Below are 19,948 nucleotides of genomic sequence, written 5' to 3'. Positions count from 1 at the left end.
CAATCTCTGTTGACTGAATTTTTTTAAGCTTAACCTGTCCATTGTTATTTTATTTGGCTTTGTACTTTATGTTCACTGCTGCAGTTATAAAGGTATTTGGAGTGCTTTTCATGCAATCTCTCTTATACACGCGTGGGACTCCAAGTTGAACACAACCTCTCTCGTCATAAGGTGGCGCGTTTCCCTGTCGCCATTTGCCAAGAGAAGACGTTTCAGATGAGTGGAAGTGATGGAAGTCCGTCGCAGTCATATAACACATTTGGTCCTGTTACTGTCTTTCATGACATTAGCAAGGGGCCAAAGGTTGCGCACCAATGTTACTCTGATTGACAACGGTTACGAAGGACTTCTCATTGCAATCGGAACAGACGTTCCTGAAAGTTCTAAACTTATTCCAAGAATCAAAGTAAGTATATAGGACTGCTGTGATTTTTTAAAGGTTGAACGTTTTTTATGTATTAAGGACATGTGGAGGTTATTAGTCATGCAACCAAGTTTACTTGGATAAGGAAATCCTATTCGTTTTGATTTTAAATCCATGTTGTTCCAAAAACGTATTTCATAAAAATAAATGTGTATGCCTAGATACACAGCAGCTAAGACATTTAATAACCCTGGACATCTGTTATCACCTTGCCTTGGTCAAGTGCTTAAGGTCAAAATGTGCAGACACAAGACCCAAACAAAAACTATGTCCTATAAACAAAGCGTTGATGTATTATTAACAAAGTTATTACCACCACTAAAAACAAACCATTTCCTACATAAATACAATTAATTATCTTACTTTCGATTTAATGTTTTTCAGTAAGGCTGAGGGTTTCATTTGTTCAAGTTACTATTGTGTGAAGTCATTCATAGGTTTTCATAGGTTCATAGGTTGTCAAAAGAAACTTTGAAATGCTTGGCCGCGTACACTCGTTTTGTTAGTGCAACAATGCAGTTGACGCAGTCTGTATTATTTGTTATCCTTCCAAACTAAACATCAACAACAAAAGACTCAAGTAGAATTGTTAAAAAATTCCTCAAATCCAATTATATTTCATGTCATACAATGTAGCTCACATACTTGAGCTCCACAGTGACACAATACACCGTGTACTAGTAGCTCAGAAACATTAAATCACCATCGTCGTGCCCGAATCATTGCATATAAAAATAAAGATGAAAAGGCCTCTAGTTTAGTAAAATGTAGTTTTATCATCGTTTCTTTTACTTGCTCATTTAATAAAAATCAAGAAAAAACGCGGGATCGAATGAATAAAAAATTTCGATTTAAAGCACGTGGTTTATTTAAAAAAGACAATGCATGATACTGAAACTATTCAAATTTATATTGGCAAATAACTTTTTTAATTAATTCTGTAGGAATACTTCGTCGAAATGTCACAGTTACTATTTACTGCTACTAAAAAGCGTGCCTATCTCCGGAACATCACGATTCTCGTTCCTAAAACATGGACGAAAAACTCCACGTACGAACAGGCAGGAATCGAAGCCTTTGAAAAGGCCAACGTGATCATAGACAAGCCCAATGGTGAACAAGGTGACAACCCATACGTCAAACAGAAGGGAGAATGTGGACAGCCGGGGACGTTTATGCACTTGACTCCAGCATTCATACTAGATGATGCCGTTGCAAGGCAATATGGGACGCCTCCTGGTAAGTCCATTAAAAACTGTTATAAAATATAAGAAGAGTTCTAAACGTGTGATAAACCTGATTCCAGTGGTGCAAAATGCACACTGGCATAATCTAGAGAAAAGTACATAAATATGACAGTCAATATTGAAATCGGTACGGATTTTGATGATAGTAGAATATATGTGACTGGGTTCCCATGACAAGATCGATTTAACAGGATCGATTCACCCCCACTGGGTTTGTCGTTAAATTGCTTTCAGCTTAAGCTAAGATGTCTTGCACGCCTACCGAAACTGTTAAACGACACCGGTAGTTAACTACCCCCTAACAGCTACAGTAGGTGTGCCAGATATCTAAGACGCGTCAGTTGGTTTCAATTTAGCGAGAACCTCTTAGGGATAGATCAATCCACAGTTAGTACGATAGGGCTGGGAATGGTCCCTATGAAAAAAATACAATATTGCCATAAAAGTTCTGACAGGGGAGTCTGGTAAATATAAAACATTGACAAAAGTATATTTGGTCACTGTATCTTCACCACTCTCTCTCTCTCTCTCTCTCTCTCTCTCTCTCTCTCTCTCATATTTCAGCCAAGACAGTCCTCCATGAGTGGGGACATTTGCGCTGGGGTTTGTTTGACGAGTACCCGGTGGACGAAAACGATGTTCACTTCTACCACGATTCCATATCTGAGAGAATAGAAGGCGTGCGCTGTTCCCGTGGAGTGACTGGCAAGGACTATAAGAGAGTTAGCGACAGTTTCGTGTGGAATTGCAACCCGGATAATGAAACCAACCTCCCAGAAAGTGCTTGCAGGTTCGCCCCTGATGTATACAACAACGTGGGAACCACCTCTATCATGTCACACCATTATGTAACATCTGTAAGTGCAGGACGATACCACTTTGTCTTTTATCCTCCCCTGCCAAAATATGTCTCATTTAACGTTCACTTACGGTTCTCAATCTATAATATTTGGTGTATTTTTTTTACAGTTCTAATGCCGTTCTGATATATATGTAACAGTTCGAGAACTGTTTTTGGGAAGTCCTTCAGAATTTCCCAGAGCAGATAAAGAGTTTTTTTCATTAAAAGAGAAAACATGTTCTAGAACAGATTGAGAACCGTAAGTGCGCGTTAAATGAGACAAATTTTGGCAGCGGCTGGAATAAAAATAAAAATATCATGAAACTCAAAAGGTCAAAAGCCAAAACATGCTTAGCATATAAAGGTTTTTAATTGACACAGGATATGTATCTGAAACTGCTACTTCTTTGTCTATTGAGTCAAACGCGACTGATGAAACATATTAATGTATTGTATTTCAGATGAAAGAAATTGGCATAGGGGAGATATGTTACATCTTCATGGACTCTTTTTGAATGAAAATGATATTTTAGTTATAAAATCGGTGAGATGTCATAATAAGTGATATTTCCAAAAGAGGATATATCCATAGTACTATCTACAATTTTTGTGATGTTTCTACACCCACCCAGTCCTGTCAAGATATTGAGATACATAATTATCACTGCAGGTTATCGGGTTCTGTGACAATGATGAGACAGATTCACTTGACCAACATAACGACCAGGCCCCTAACAGGCAGAATAGACTCTGTGGCGGCAGGAGTGCCTGGGAAGTCATGAGGGAACACGAAGATTTTAGGAACAGTAAGGTTCAGGTTTCATAATTCGCAAAAGAAGTAGTAATAATGACAATCCACTGACAAATCATTTTCGACTTGTGTTTGAAGTGGATTAATTGAAAATGTTAAATTTCTGTAATGAAAAGAGAAAGTGGATTTTGCTCTGCACAGGTGTACTAGTACGTTCGCCTGCTAACTGTAAATAGCATTTCAAACATAATTCATACCCAGCTCATCTGAAAAATAAGGATTTACTCATCAAGCAGAATATTAATATTATATATATTTATATTTCATTAATTTAGATAATAACCCTCCCGTACAAGGGAATATAGATACAACTTTATCCTTCAAAGTGGTTCAACAGCAGCCCAAGAGATATGTCCTGGTTCTTGACGTATCCGGAAGTATGAGGGGTGTAAGTGTCCCATGTCTCTTGAACTGTGTAATTTAATTTTTGAAAGGTAAATACAGCACACACACGGTATCAGGACAATGTACAATGCCCCCCGAACAATTCCCCCCCCCCCCAGGGGGTGTTTTCCTAGGGGGAATTGTCCGGGGGGAATAGTCCGGGGGGATTGTCCTAGAATCCACACAGGCAAACACAAGCACAGGCACACAAAATATATTCATTAACTTTACTGGAATGACTCCGTTAAGTTGAATTTATTTATAAACTCTCAATCAATGTATATGCTAAAATGTACTGACAATCCTCTCACTTTTCCAATGAAATTGAAAATCAAGGTGTGACGTCACACTCGCTGAAGTATTTAACACTCAAAATACTGTGACCCCCACAGAACGGATTCAGCAAAAATGTTAATAAATCAATAAGTAGAAAAACAAAGAGATAAAGAAATAATCAAAAAAATTCTGACGAAATAGCAAAAATGTTCATAAGTTTGGTAGTTGGATCATAAATGAAAATTATCAAACACAAGCCGAAAAGCTTTCATACCGTTAGCTAACCTTTTCATATACCTTTAGCGGTCAGTCTGCTCACATCAATCTGATGAAGGCCTACGTCCAGGTTGGCCGTGAGCTAACGGTATTAAAATTTTTCGGCTTGTGTTTGATAGTTTTTATTTTTGTCTGAAGAAATATCTAACTATTACAGCTGTTAGCTGGATTTCGTTCAATATTTCAGAGCAGATTGGAGAACCTGAAGAAGGCGTGTGCAGAGTTTCTACTCAACACTGTTGCCGAAGATAGCCGAGTCGGCATAGTTATTTTCAACTCTGCAGCTGCCATAAGGAAGCAATTAACGACATTGAGTTCCAAAGCAGTGAGAGAAAACATGGTTTCCATTGTTAATGGACTAATCGCTGATGGAGGGACATGCATTGGTTGTGGTCTTCAAAGAGGCATACATGTAAGTCGATACATGCACCATATTCTGTTGTATAATTAGGCTGTTTATATATGTATGTAGGACTATGGATATATCCAGTATTGATCATAATACAACCAGTGCATAATAATGGACACAATGCCATGAAACCGTTGTGTTGTTATATTACCCTTTGAATTACAAAAAAAAAAAAATCGCTCTTCGTTTATCCGTAGACGTTGTTCAAATAAAGTTATTTTAGTTTTTTGCCCAGTTTTGCTATTATATCCATTTTGAATAACCCATTTACAGAAGTTGGGAGTAATTCACCTGTACAGATATCTTAATTGTGTGCTGATACACAGGTACATGTATATATCTGAGTATTTAATTTTTCCTGCTCGGTCCCATTCACTGATAGATGCTGATTTGTATTCAACCAGGTGTTAGAATACAACAACATGGAAGCAGCTGGTGGCATTTTGGTCGTTGTTAGTGATGGCGAGGAAAATGAGGATCCACGCATTGCCCATGTTAAACCAGACCTGATATCGAAGGGGGTCTTAGTGGATACCTTACTTTTTACGGCTTCAGCTGATGATCAACTTATATCGTTAGCTAAAGACACTGGAGGCCTATCGTTCTTTGAAACAGGAAATGCTCTATCGACTTCTTTAACGGACTCCTTGTCTAAGACCATTACGCAGAGAAACAGCGGCCAGAAAGATGTTCTAGTTCAGGTAAATCGTGTCATGGCCTTTTTTTAGCATGTGTTGTAAATAATAATAAATAAACAATAATTACTAAATTAATAATTGCAACCTATTGGGTTGAAGTTGTACATAAAAGAAAGAATAAAATGGATACTTTTGCCTGGTCACTTCTTGTCAAGATACAGACTAGGTCTTTAAGCTCTCACCTCCCTGGCGAGTATACAGCGTGGCTGCCGTAGGCGCACAGATCTAGCAAACGAACGACACCTTTTATCCATAAATTGGGAATATTGAAAGTTCCATTATTAATAAATCACTGCAGTCCCAGGCTATTCTTTGATAGGTTCAACTGCTCTCAGTATGCTCACAATCTGCCTAATTCACACGCGTAGTACTTAATCTTAAAATACATATTTTAGAAGCTTGCTAAGGACCAAAAATTGGCCAATTGCTGCATTTTATAGTACAAATGTCTATCTTGGCACAAATGTTCGTAGGGCCAAAAGAAAATTTTTCATCCAAAGAGACACGCTCTATCGATGCATAAATTACCATAAATTATGCAAATTAGGTGCCAAAATAGATAATAGTTTATATTTCCATCAATATTTGGCCTAGAAACATGTATAGATTATCAAACCTGATTAAATTAGGGGCAAGGAACCCATTTTGATATTATGAAAGCAAATGGTGGCCATTTTGTGCCTTAAATCCAAGATGGCCGCCACCGGCCATTTTGAAAGTTGACATAATTTTGCAATTTTTTTTAATTTTGAAGCGTCTGGTCTATATATATATATATATATATATATATATATATATATATATATATATATATATATATATATATATATATTACACTAGAAAGTTCTCATTGTTTCCAATGGGCGAAGAAACACAAAACATCTATAGCATGTGACAAGTACAGGAAAATTCATCTTGGAATCATCTTAAAACACCTTATGCCTTTTTATTATCCTCTGTCACCAGAACAACACCAAAATAGTAACAATTGATGTATTACGATCATATGAAAGTCCAACAGCTCAAAAAAAGGTAAATTATGCCATAATTTTAAAGCGACAGGCTCTTGGATTTGAGCAAAAGAATAGCTAACAATAGCTTACAACTTTCTAGTTGGTTTTGCAGATTCCTTCTTTTGTGTAACGATACCACTGCTGACACGTGTTTTATAGATTGGGCAAAATCCTTAAAATATGTTAAAGAACAAAGTTTTGTACTAATTAGACTACTAATTGTACATACAAACTGCAGGCCCATGTGACGACTGAATCCTATATTTATTTGGAGGCTAATAAAAGTTTCTATTTACATTTTATGAAACAGATAATACCGAAAATGTTTTCTGCACCAGGAAATAATAAAAAATGACGTATGGCACGCTTATGAAGGTGTGATAGTGTCAAAAATAATGAATAATGCCCAATTTCAAAATGGCGGATGGCGGCCATCTTGGATTTGGGTACAAATTTTATGAAACAGATAATGTATTCTGTACCAGAAAATAATATGAAAAGACGTGTTACTCATTTCCAAAGATGTAACACATACTGTATAGTTTCAAAATAGCGAATTATGCCCAATTTCAAATCTTGGATTTGAGGGATAAAACGACCACCAATGGCCTCCATAATGGTCAAAATGATTTTTTTTTTTTTTTTTTTTTTTTTTTTTTGCTAATAATACAGTCAAATACTGATGGTATATAACATAAAATTGCATTGAGATATATTTGAATACGGGTTATCAATATCCATGGTTTTGCAGCGTTCACACATATCTTGGTAGGCACTTAAAACACCCTTCTATCACCTTCTATCACCAAAACAATATAAAAAATGACTTTTGCACCCTCAAAATAGTAGGAATCAATATATATATCAATAATATATAGACCAAACGCTTCAAAATTCAACATAAAATAGCAAAATTGTCAACTTTCAAAATGGCGGGTGGCGGCCATCTTGGATTTGAGGCGAAAAATGGCCACCAATTGCTTCCATAACATCAAAAATGGGTTATTTGTCCCTAGTTTAGTCAGGTTTGATAATCTATACATGTTTCTAGATCAAAAATTGATGGAAATATGAAATGTTATATATTTTGGCACCTAATTTGTATAATTTATGCCAATTTATGCATCAATAGAGGGTGTCTCTTTGGATGAAAAATCTTCTTTTGGCCCAAGGAACATTTATGCCTAGTTAGACATTTGTACTATAAAATGCAGTGTTTGCCCCCTTAATTACAGATTATGTCAGAATCGTTTACAGTCCCCAGTGGAGGTGGTTCTTTTGAAGGTTCCATATATATTGACAGCACTATTGGCAACAACACACGGTTTTTATTCACATGGAGCACTGTTTCTATCACTGTGACATTGACAGCACCTGACAATGTGACCATAACGCCCACTGCGCAGGACTATGGGTCTGGAGTACTGAGTATTGATATTAAAGGCACTACACAGGTAGGTCTATATAATCAAATGATGAAATATTTCAGTTTTAATAAAGTTATGCGTATTGCTGCTCATTCTCGATTGACACATAAACGAAAAATAAAAAAAAAATTGTCAGAGACGGTGACTGGTGATAATGGGATGATTTCAAGTTAAAGGGATAACAAGTCTTTATTTTTGTCGGAAAGTGCGATAAAAGTATTTCCTGGAGCAAACACAAAATTTCCCATGCTTTTTAAATGGTTAATGAATCTGTTCCCACATTGGAAGTAAGTCCAAGTTGTTTCAAAATATCAATTCTTATGGAAGCCATCTGTATAGTCCACCTGGTCCGATCGGCAAGCATAAATTTCAAAATAATTGCACTTACCGCCGTTTTGGTGGTGAAACTGAATTTTTATATTTATTAGTTATTTGAAATGAATTTATTGTGGAATTTTACCTCTCATATAGAGTTGATACCCCAAAAGGGGCCCATCCCAAGAAATGGAAAGTAAACGAGGTCAAATTTTTATGTATTTTGTAATAATGTGCCATCTGATAACGAAGCATTTCCATAAATTACATACACTTCTGTAAAAGAGTTTTTTTTTTTTGCCAAATTACCTTTTTAAACAGGTCGGGAGATGGTTCTATACTGTCACAAATGTGTATTCCGTCGCCGCTGCAGTCCAGGTCCAGGTCTCTTCACGCCCCTCTTCAGACGCTGCACCCATTGTACTGAGTGCCAGTGTGAGCAGTGATACCGTAGATATTGCAGGTAAAGGTAGTATTTAACTTTTCAAACTAAATACCGCACCTATTTGAGGTGACACAAACACTCACGTCCTCATACGGGTACGCACAAAACTAAGCTTCAAGGGAGACCAACTGTTCATTTTTGGCCAAAATGGATTTCCATGGGGTAAACAGCAATTATTCCCATACTTATTTATGGTTAATGAACCCATTAAATTAGTTTTCTCTTTCTCCAAATGTCCTTGCACAATTTCTCTGAACGTAATTTTGTATCAGATGATAATAATTATGGTAATGGTTTCTATTTATTAAGTATCTACAATCCAGATTGCTTTCTCACCTTAAAATAGAATGGTGTTAAATTGACGATAAAAGCTTTGAATGGCCTTTGCTCATACCTAACAACGAGAAATATAAACGCCAATATTTTATATATTTCATTGTTTTAAATCAGCACCAAGAGAGATGCCTTAATGAATAATAGGATGCAATAAAAATCTCATTTGTTACTTATGGATGATAAATAACCCCTTACAGTTTTCTTAGCCATTCAAGAATTATTATGACTGATGAGGCTTAACAACTAAAGACTATAAGTTCCGCCAAGCACCCTTTTCCCCGCTCCTATATATATATATATATATATATATATATACACTTATCCTTCATTCTCTTTTGACACGCTTATCATGTACAATCTTCGTTCCAGACCCCAGTTTGTCCCGCATTGTCATATACGGAGAGGTTAGTCAAGGCTACACTCCGATAGTTGGCGCCACTGTGATGGCTTATGTTGACGCAAGTACTGGGAATACCCACACACTACAACTGCTTGATAACGGGGCAGGTGAATATACGTATTCGTTGTATCAATTTGGATTCGCTTCCATGATTATTATTTCACTTATTTATTAAATCATGTCGGTATTTCATGCTTTTTTAAAAGAAAATACGTTACAAACACACATTGCTCGAAAAAGTAAGTGTACCCTTTATCAAGCTTCAAAATTGACATAAACTGCAATGGACTCTGTTGGCAAAAATCACATATATACGACCTTTTTAACCCAAATATAATTGAGAGTTCTAATTTTCACATTTACGCAGGACCCATATCCCTAGGCTTGCTATTTCAGCCTCGCTTAGTTGCAAACTTTATACTTTTGAGAAATAATTAGAAAATATGTCTTATATGTCTGTCTTTTGTTTTTCACAAAGGTGCGGATAATACCAAGAACGATGGCATCTACTCGGCATATTTCCTGAAATTTGAAGGCGACGGGACGCATTCTGTGCGAGTTGTAGTTAAAGGTGAAGAAGGTGTTTCAGTAAAGTCTGTGGTTGGTGGACAAAGGTTACCAATCATTACCAACACAAGTAAGCTATAAACTCGTTTTTGCATATTTAACTTGCCTAATGACCATACGTGCTAATGTCACCATTTGTAAAAATTGTCTGTCATCAGAAATAACTACATGTAAGTCTCCTTTTCATGCTGTGTCAAGTATGTTGAATTACAACGATCAACGTTCTTTAGATCAATTTTGATATAACATGCAGATTAACTGTCATGCAGTGTTAATGCACAAGATAGCGACACCAAGCAACATGACAAAGTTAGGCCTATATGTTTGCATGTGTACATCTAAATCAGTAGTTGTCATTTGTGCACGTCTTTCAGCTTTATATTTACTTAACTCATTTGCTCTAAAAAGCTGAGACATTGTGCAATTTGAGAAAAATACCTTATACCAATTTGGGCCTTTACAAACGTTTTGGCAAAACTGTCGATACATTTTAAGCTGCAGCAAATGCCATAAAGTCGGAGGTTGTGTACACACCAATAGAACCATTCGAGCGTTCCGACAGCGGAGGTTTATTCACAGTTAAGAATCTCCCAACTTCGACGCCTGGTTCAGAACCACCTGACCTGTACCCTCCTGACAGAATCTACGACCTGGTGTTGTCAGCAGTTAACACTGAGAATAAAACTGTTACATTGTCCTGGACAGCAACTGGTGATGATCTGGACCAAGGAAAAGGTTAGTAGGAAGTTGTTTGCATTATGTCCGATTCAGTAGACATATTAACCAGACCAAAGCACTGACGTATATACGTGCAAATCAAAGCCTTGCCGATAATGCTACAGGCACAGCAAAGGATAATCACTTCACGTTTCATGATATAGATTTATAACTGCGAAAAAATCTGATTCATTATTTCAAGACACTTTTCAAAGACACTGATATTGCATGCTTCATAACAAAGTACTTTTCTCCGTCTAAAAGGATCGTTGATTTTATCTATGATCAGTATTCAAAGCAAAACTTAAATGGCCCGCTTGTTTTATATAGATACCGGTAATTCTTATTTATTCATTTACCTTCTTTCAGCATCGAGTTACATTATTCGCTACAGCACCTCAATCTCACAACTCCGGCTCAACTTCAGTAACACCTATAAACTCCTTGACAAGGATATTATCCAGGGAAAACTTGATTCACCCTTGCCAGCGGGTGCAACAGAAACTTTTCGCGTCCAATTCAACCAAAGAGTTAATTCAAACATCACGTATTTCATTGCGCTTTTGGCATCAGATGACAAAAATAAGATAGGACAAGTTTCGAATATCGTCTCGGTATTTTTTGTCTACAGTTATCCGTTACCCTCAGTAGAGCCAGTAACAAGTACGACCCAAGACACAACCGCGTCATCATCATCAGGACTCTCTCCCGTTCAACAAATCGCCATTGGTAGTGCTTCTGCGGCGGTGGCTCTGCTGATTATTGTGGTGATTGCAGCGGCTTTCATAGTCTGCCCTGACTTAAAGAAACCTAAAGGTGGCCACTTCCCTAATCCTCGTGATGATGGAGTTCACGATCGCCACAACATCCACGGTTCTCATCCGGTTAATCCTTACGAATTCCGAAATTACTGGCATCACCCACACGAGGACAAAATATCACATCCCCATGTTCATCAAGCGAAGCAAGACAAAGTTAAGTCAGACTTCGGCTCTGCTCTTGCCTCTTACCCTCCACCAAATAGATCAGGATACCCCTTCCCGGCTGCCCCAAAGAGAATTCCGTCGAATGACAATACGTCAGGTCAATTTAAGGCGGATGTTAAGCCAAATGAAGTGCCTCGCCAGCATGGATATTACAACTTCAGAAACGACACTAACCGGCTGAACCAAAACGTATCAACAGTGGCCAAAGGGAATACATACATCAACCTTGCAGTGGATCAAAGAGGCCCTCCCAATTCCCTACCAACGAATGCTACAGAACATGGTACGCCTGGCGTAAGACGTTCTGGCGAATATAACAGATATGCCCCAGAGGAACAGGCTGAAATTGCATCAGAATCGAAGCCTTATTGGAACAGGAACCTCCAATACCCAGAACGGAGAAGGGATACACTGAACCTCGGTGCAGCTACGGCGATGATACCAGGATACGAAGAAAATATTTATGCTACCAATAATCTAAGGCCTACGAAACCGCAATCTACCCCTCACAACGACTCTTCCTTCGTTAACAAAGTGGAACCGCAGCACAGTGCTTTCAGTAGCCAGAATTACCAACCGACTGGATACACGCAATATGGAAACAGGGGCTCACAAGACCGGAGGGGGTTTAGAGAACCGCAGGCCTCTACTAGTACTGGAAATAACGCTCCACCAATCGTTGACCGGACAACAAAACCACCGCAAGTTCCGCAAGTGGCCCTCAAGATGCCCATATCCATATATGGAAGAGAATGAATCACCACGGTACACCATTTATAAGTAATCTTTATTTTACGAGCTTATCAAAAGGCCTGTTTAACATCAAGTTCGAGGAAGCATACTGGACATGCCTAGTGCCTAAAGCAATAAAACTGTGAAAACGGTAAAGAAGCTTCGATAACTAATAGTAGATCGAGTAGTCATATATATTGTCTGGAGATAATATAGTATTAGACAAAAAGTTGTATTAACAAAGTTAACTTTGACGCAAAACCAGAATGTTTTGCTTTTTCTAGAGTTCATTTTTTTTTTAAATATTATTTCAAGTAGTGGATGAAAATTGTTTTGGAGATACATATTCCGAATAGAAGTATCATGTGTTTGGAGAGCTAAAATAATGATCCATGATCTACTTCATGATATAAATAGTGATACTATTTATATCGTGAAGTATACAACGTATGTGTTACTCTGTTTTAGTGGAAGGTTTTATTGCCATGTTGCCACATAACTCCTGACCACATAGAAGACAGATATGTCAACACAAAACATGCATTTCATTGTGTATTCATTTATTATTAGCACATATGTGTAACATGATTGAAACTGTTGAAAAGTTTAACTGATTCACAATCACAGAAATCATGGCATATAATAGTTGGAATGCGGCTTATCGTTATTTTTACAAAATTGACAGAATGGGGAAGAAAAGCCAAGAATTGGATAAGCATATCATATTCCCCAGCTCTAGTTGGTTACAATATATTGGACAATATCCCAGGAATTCAACTTACTAATATATATGTTATTTACTTTTTCGGGCTTTAATTTCATAACTCAAATGAGAATATTTAGTTAACTACTGTAAAGTATATATGCTTCACGAGCACACGCCTACAACGGAAGAAAATCTACACATGTACACAAAATTGGACTATGTATTTAAGTTAGATTGAATATTATAAATATTATAATCACAAGAACGATGGACCATATATTATCAATACATACGTGTGAATACGTATAATACATGCTATGCACTTTAGTACATTTTTCGGTGATAAATCTATGCATAGATGTAAATGTGTGCATTATGTATAGAACAATTTGCCTCACGATTAGCAATTCACTCACCGTTTGAATTGTATACGATCCAATTATTCCAGAAAGAAGAGTTTCCAATAAAATATATGCTTTCCAGATCTGTATCACAGTGTCATTGTGTTTGTATAATAAAAATGCGCATTGTATTGCCCATATAAGAAGTAACGCATATTCTGAACCAGAATGTTCTACGAAAATATATTTCTTGGCGGGACAGTCATAGTATTTCTCTGTAGGAAATACAGATGTCGGTTTTTTGGTCAGGATTGCAACGGCTGCTGCAATATGGATCACAAGTTTCACGTTTTGGTAAAAAACAAGTTAGACCTTTACATTTTACTCACGTATGTGTTCAGCAGGAAATTAAGCAATAATCTTTGTAAGATCCAGAACAGGGTTTAAAGAACAGGGTTGAATATGACCCTCTCAGATTTCGATAAAATCTTTTTTTTTTAATTTTTTGTTTGTTTGTTTGTTTTTTTATTTGTTTGTTTGTTTGTTTTGTTTGTTTGTTAGTTTGTTTGTTTGTTTGTTTGTTTGTTTGTTTTTTGCTCATTATAGCCCTAAACCAACATGGATATCGATTTTTGTTTGGATCACCTTCGGTTGCCATGGTAACGACAATGATAAACTTCCACAAAAGACTGGTACTTATTATTGAATTTCAAACTGTTCTGATTTTCACCCTTAGTTACACACTGGGAAAAGATGTACACATGCTGTACATGTTGCTGTACATGTACAGTCGAAATTGATGTTAGGCCTATAGCCCCCCAAACCTGGCTGCTGCGTACTCTTGGTAATTGGTGAGTTTTGCAGCTATTACCGAAGTCAACGAGTGGCGTTTAATAATATAATACCAATCGTCTGTATGTGGGTTCAAAGGTTTTGTCTCTTAACACCCCTCTACTTAAACTATCGGCTCGATGATTTTTCTTCGGCGTGTCAATCTGCGGAATTTGAGAATGATGTACTCGAAAAACTCTATAAATGTGAGCGCACTAAATCCCATGAATAACCCCAGTTGGCCTCCAATATCACCTGAAATAAATACAAATATCTTAACATATATCCCTTTAGCAATAAACTAATAATAAGATGCCTAGTCTAGACTACGCATCAAAAATAGCCATTTTCGTTTTTTTTTTTAATATTTACAGTTCTTGCTGCTTAAGAAAAGTGAGATCATGTCTTGTATTCCTTTAATGCAACTTTTTTTTCACCAACGCTACTATTTGTAAGTGAATAATCCCAAAAAATCAAAGCATCGTTTTGTGTGAACTCACTCAAAAGCCCCGACTCTTCCACCGCTTTCTTCTGTTCCATGGACTCAAGGTTGAGTTCTTCGTAATATATGTCAAGCGCCAGAAGATTGTCCCTGCAACATAACACAGTTTATGTGAATTTCATAAGTATAAATTCGCTTAGCTCGAAACGAGACTGTGCGACCTGATAGCCATGCAGGTCACCAACAGCTGCAATGCTAATACGCAAACTACACGATTCTTAGGGCCCATTCCCCATGAAACTGTCGTCCTGCGTAGATCGATCCAACTCCGCAGGGCCTCTTGCTGAATGCAATCAGTTAAAAAGATTAACACGTCTCTTCTTGTTTCCAACGGATTCGTATAATCACCAGTTTTTCTGTATTCGAATCAATGCGAGGAGAAATCAATGTGCATTCAGCGATCAATCTACGCAGAACGGTAGTTTCATTAGGAATTACCCCTAAAGCACATATTTGTAATTGGGGGATGACTATTGAGGCCTACGTGAATAACCTTCATTTTAAGGACGTCCGTGACAAAAATGTTTTTGTCAATTAAGTCAATGGAGTTTTCTCCCCAAGGACCCGCATCGCATATCAAATAGGCAAGGTCGAGTCTTTTTGAAAGCGCTCGTTTTGTCTGATAGCTTTATAGCCTTAATTGCTATATGACCCTTCTTGTAGTTCATGTACGTGATCACAGCATGTCATGGGGATGTTAGTTGCGATATCGTGTTTTTACTTTTCAAACTATAAAAAAGGCAGGGTAATTTCAAAAAAAAAAAAAAAGTAAAATTATACAAGTGCTTTTTTTTCAGTTTCGCCTCGTTACCAATGAAAAATTATTTTTGCCGTAACCCAAATTTCAAGCTTGTATGACCCATTTAGAAATAACGATTTCAATTTAAAAACATCAATGGAATAACAATAATAACAATAGCAATATATTACTATCATTTTAATAATAAATGTTTGGATTATAATATGCGGTATTTTCCATGGATCTATGAATAGGGTATGTACTTTTAAGGATACGCATACACATAATTGGTTTGTAAACAGATCAATTAGCAAAAACAGCAAACACACTCACAAACACACGCACGTAAGCACACATGCATGCATACGTTTATACTTAAAATATTAAAGATATAAAAAGCAAAATAGATCGAGTCTCTATGAAGGTGCTTGACCAATAGCTTTGCAAATAACTAAATGACTAGGTGGATAAAATAGATAGACAAAGAAAAAGACACGGGTACATACTGTATGTAATCTCCTTTATACCCTGATTGAATAACCTGCTGGCCATACTTATGGTGCAATGTAGGAAAAACTTAACACTTTCTTAATCATTCATATGAGCTATTTGAGTGTGTCGGGGGGGGGGGGGGGGGGGGGGGGGGCGGGTTGACTGATTTAGTTGAGAATTGTTCGATTCATCCTTGGACATAATAATGTTATTATGTCCAAGATTCATCCAACATGTAGCTTTAACTGTCTGTGTGTGCCTTATTTAGTCTTGTAATATTATGATATTCAATTAAATCTGATACTTCAACAAGTGGATTTGCCCCAAGTTTTGTCAATATTGATTGTCATATTTTATTTCGTGGTCGATAGCATGTACTTAGTGCATGTAAAATGTTCATAGAAATAAATGCAACTTTTTTGTTGCATCAAAGAACGTTTTGTGGAGTTTGTTTTTCTTACTTTGAAAATGAATTGTTGCTTAGGATTTGAAGAAGTTCTAGCGGGTGTGAATCTACGGGTCACCCAGTAGCATACATTTTGCAGAGAAGCGCGTGATGAATAGATTATATGTGTTGGAATTCTACCAGACTATCGCATTCGGTACGCATAAGGTCGTGTGCAGAATAAAAGTTATGGTAGCAGCAGGATCGATCCAGCTCTGAGGAGAATCTCAATGAAGGGCAAGCAATTAATTAGCTTACTTGTCTGGCACGCCCCCTAGAGAAGCAACGGGTAACTTTTTGGAGTATGTGAAAGGTGGTCGCTTGTTTTCGCACACGAATGTTAGACCCCATTCCCAGAGATTAGATTGATCCAACTATATCGATCTAACTCCCTGGGGGTTCACGCTAGATAGCCGTCAGCCGAGCGGGCATGACAGTTAATTACCCCCTACAGCTTGTAGTAGGCGGGACGGACATTTAAGCGGATTATCAGACAGTAATCTAGTGAGACTCCCCACGGGGATAGATCGATCTAAAATCTATGGGAATGCGCCTTTAGCCCCTATCTTTCCAATGGGGCGTGTCAGACAATTAAGTTGATTACGTGGAGTGCCTTGAACGAGATTCCTCTCAGACGTAAATCGATTCTGCTGGTACGATGACTTTTATTTTGAACATGGCCTAAATGAGTTTGGATGACCAAGAGTGCTGTTTTACATATAGGGCCTACACACAATGATCTGTTTTGTGTTATTTGTTTACGCGTAGCTATTCCATCTTCTGCCTGCGATAACCAAGTATATTATCGTCGTCGATTAGCCAAAAATAAAAGAGTAAAAAAAAAAAAAAAACAGAGGTCGACCTTGCTTACCATGTAAATCAACACGCACATGCGTTATAAAGGACATTAAAATATAAACATAAGTCCGATCTGCATTTTATTTGTCAGCGTGCGCTGGTCTTAAGGGATCTTGGATATTAACGAAAAACTCCAAAACTAATGCAGCTAATGAAATTTCCTATTAACTTAAAGATAAGGTCTAGCAAGCCAAACAATTTTTCAAAGTTTGTAGTCACAGTGTAACACGAGTGACGTAATATCAGCGTTTTGAGGCTAAAATTGTCTTTTTTTTAATCAAGAATTTCTCTTAAACAAAAAGCCCTATTAATACGATTGAAATAGCTATCTAAAAGTTAGCACAAACTCCAGTGATCTCTGTCAGGATTTTCTCTTTTTATTTTTGCTTTTGATTTTATTTTGATAAAACGTTAATTTTACGAAATATATATGGACCTTCCAATTTCAGTATTAATAACTTCAAAAATAAAAGGTCAATCCAAAAACCAAGACTCAGTCGACTAGATATTATACTGAAACAGAGACACATCAAATTTCATGTCAATCTGACAGTTACAGAATGAGATATGGGTATTGAAGTTTAGACTATGTTATCAATCTTCAAAGCTGAGAAATCGCTCCTAAACCATTTTGCTCAGGTAATTGGGCTATTTAAGCAAAATAATTGCACCTCCACCTTACCTGTTATCATCTTGTTGATCGGGAAGGTCTATACACCATAACGTGTTAAAATTGGGTTGTTTGTTTCTATCTAGATGCCAGAAAATCTTACTTTTGTACGCAAACTTATTCGTACCACGAAAGCCGCTCTTCCCTAAGAAATGATTGACAGCTGAGTAGGTCTACCTTCTCTCGTTTCACTGACGTAATTAATCATAATTGTGCCTGACGCAGTAGGAGTCTGTGCACTGTCTAGGAAGTGTCTAAGGAAGCGCTTACAAACAAAAAGAGGATTACTTGGTGTGCCAGCAGAGGAAATTTGCCACCCGTCGTGCGTGGACGCCGCTCTACACACCAAGACACGAAAATTGAGAAAGCAAAGCAAGATTTACTCCGAGAAATGGCCGAATGTGGGTACGCATATGCCATGATGCCACAGAGTGCCAAGACCGTAATATGCGAACTTGAAAATGTTTTGGTTGGCAATATTACTTAAAAACTTGCTTGCTATTACAATCTTTATTGTGCATAAAATGATTGCCTAACGATTTTTTTCTGACAACCCCAGACGTTGTACGAATACTCAGCAGTTCAAGTGTGATCTCGAGTCTTTACCTAGACGTGATTTAGACTCTATAGTAGAAAATTTAATATATCGTACACTCTCTTTCAAAATTCTCTTGTTTTCCTCGCTCATCCGTTTTCTCACGACTTTCTTTCTTCCCATGACTGTTTATATAACTGTGTTCTGCTTAGCTGACGTAAGACTTATGAGCTGCCAGGGCACGCGTAACAGCTTAAGAAGTTAGACAACCATTCTTGCCCCGCCCCCCATAGTAACGGTGCTTGACAACGGAGGCGGAGCCTAAAGCCTGCCACCCGTACCAGTCAGGACAGGTAGAAAAACTCGTCCAAATGTATATTTTTAGTCCGTGTTTCACAAATATAACTTAATTGAGTATTAGATACAAAATTGATTATTTCTAACGTATAAAAAACTAAAAATCGAGTTTTAGACGTATTTTTAATATCCTAGACCCCTTAAAATTATTCTATCAATAAGCTAAACTAGTGCGCACGAGACGGGCCATCATAAGTATTCACCGAGTTACAATAACGACCTCTCCATTGTTGTCCTGCTTACAAAACCTACAAAAGGCGTTGACTTAGGCTTTATTTCATTCTAAGGTCCTCAGCAGAACCGATACCTACGGCAGGAATGCTAGTCCAAGGAATGGAAGTCCGGGCTCCCATATGATTAGTACTGGTTACCCTCTACCAGGGCGACAGATTGTTTTTCCACAGATATCCACAGATATGTCTCTATATAAATAGACAGTCATTATGGTCTGATGTCAAAAATGTCCACAATTATAACTGAGGCCCTGGTAGAGGGTAAGTACAGGTTAGCTAGGGTTAGTCGATGTGTTGGGGTTAGTATATGGGACGAATGTCAACTGTAAAAAATAATGGTGAATTGACTACGGTCCCTCGCGGACTACCATCCCTATCACATCAACTTTTTTTTTTTTTTTTTGGTACGCCAGGTGTCGCTTTTTAGGGATCAAGAATTGCCAAAATTACACAAGGACGTGACCAAAGGCGTACGCACGGATGCACCATGCAAGCGTACAAATTTTTTAAATATTTTTGACTTTAAGTGATGAATGTATTGTAAGGGTGCGTGCATGCGTATCAAAATTGTAAAGTTGTAGGCCTAATGTATAGGGAGATTAACCCGGATCTAACCAACACGGACTTTATACTGATATGGACGTCAGGGAGTTAGAGAGCATTATTGCAGTCCGGTACAGGTTGTCACCACATGACCTGACAGTAGAGAAGGACCGCTGGTCTCGCATCCCCTTAGAGGATCAAAAACGTATCTGTGGTACCGGTGAAATCCAAACAGTGGAACATGTTTCGTGTTCTTGTCCTATGGCATGTCTACGCGCAAGGAATATCCTGCGTTAGATTTTAGCTCGGTAGAAAATTTTTGGAGAGTCGGGTTTTTTTTCCTAATGCTTACATTATGTTACCGTTTACATGTTTAAAAGCATGTATCAAGG

The 19,948-nt window shown here is 37.5% G+C and overlaps 2 protein-coding genes across 2 annotated transcripts; one reads left to right on the top strand and one right to left on the bottom strand.

Moving 5' to 3' along the window:
- The first annotated feature begins 144 nt into the window (after nt 1-144).
- On the top strand, nt 145-13,492 carry LOC106172103 (calcium-activated chloride channel regulator 3A-1-like). The gene is made up of 11 exons (XM_087016007.1): nt 145-406; nt 1,369-1,663; nt 2,236-2,528; nt 3,183-3,332; nt 5,073-5,369; nt 7,615-7,833; nt 8,443-8,584; nt 9,272-9,409; nt 9,781-9,939; nt 10,365-10,604; nt 10,956-13,492. The coding sequence occupies exons 1-11, from the start codon at nt 230-232 to the stop codon at nt 12,326-12,328; spliced, it is 3,483 nt and encodes a 1,160-aa protein (XP_086872133.1). The 5' UTR covers nt 145-229; the 3' UTR covers nt 12,329-13,492.
- Nucleotides 13,493-13,946: 454 nt separating this feature from the next.
- Nucleotides 13,947-14,808, bottom strand: LOC147761358 (acid-sensing ion channel 1-like). The gene is made up of 2 exons (XM_087014356.1): nt 14,683-14,808; nt 13,947-14,437 (listed from the first exon to the last, which is right to left on the bottom strand). The coding sequence occupies exons 1-2, from the start codon at nt 14,720-14,722 to the stop codon at nt 14,307-14,309; spliced, it is 171 nt and encodes a 56-aa protein (XP_086870482.1). The 5' UTR covers nt 14,723-14,808; the 3' UTR covers nt 13,947-14,306.
- Between the last annotated feature and the right edge of the window lie 5,140 nt (nt 14,809-19,948).

This window comes from Lingula anatina, chromosome 6 (assembly GCF_051362555.1).
Source record: "Lingula anatina isolate TDL-2025a chromosome 6, LinAna3.0, whole genome shotgun sequence".
NCBI lineage: Eukaryota > Metazoa > Brachiopoda > Lingulata > Lingulida > Lingulidae > Lingula > Lingula anatina.
Note: the sequence above shows the minus strand (reverse complement) of the source record. Positions and strands in the feature narration are given on the sequence as shown.

Coding starts and splice junctions, on each gene's coding strand:
- LOC106172103 (XM_087016007.1), top strand. CDS start 230: ATGGAAGTCCGTCGCAGTCATATAACACATTTGGTCCTGTTACTGTCT. Junction 407..1,368: donor AACTTATTCCAAGAATCAAA/GTAAGTATATAG, acceptor TTAATTCTGTAG/GAATACTTCGTCGAAATGTC. Junction 3,333..5,072: donor GGAACAGTAAGGTTCAGGTT/TCATAATTCGCA, acceptor GTATTCAACCAG/GTGTTAGAATACAACAACAT.
- LOC147761358 (XM_087014356.1), bottom strand. CDS start 14,722: ATGGAACAGAAGAAAGCGGTGGAAGAGTCGGGGCTTTTGA. Junction 14,438..14,682: donor GGAAGAGTCGGGGCTTTTGA/GTGAGTTCACAC, acceptor TATTTATTTCAG/GTGATATTGGAGGCCAACTG.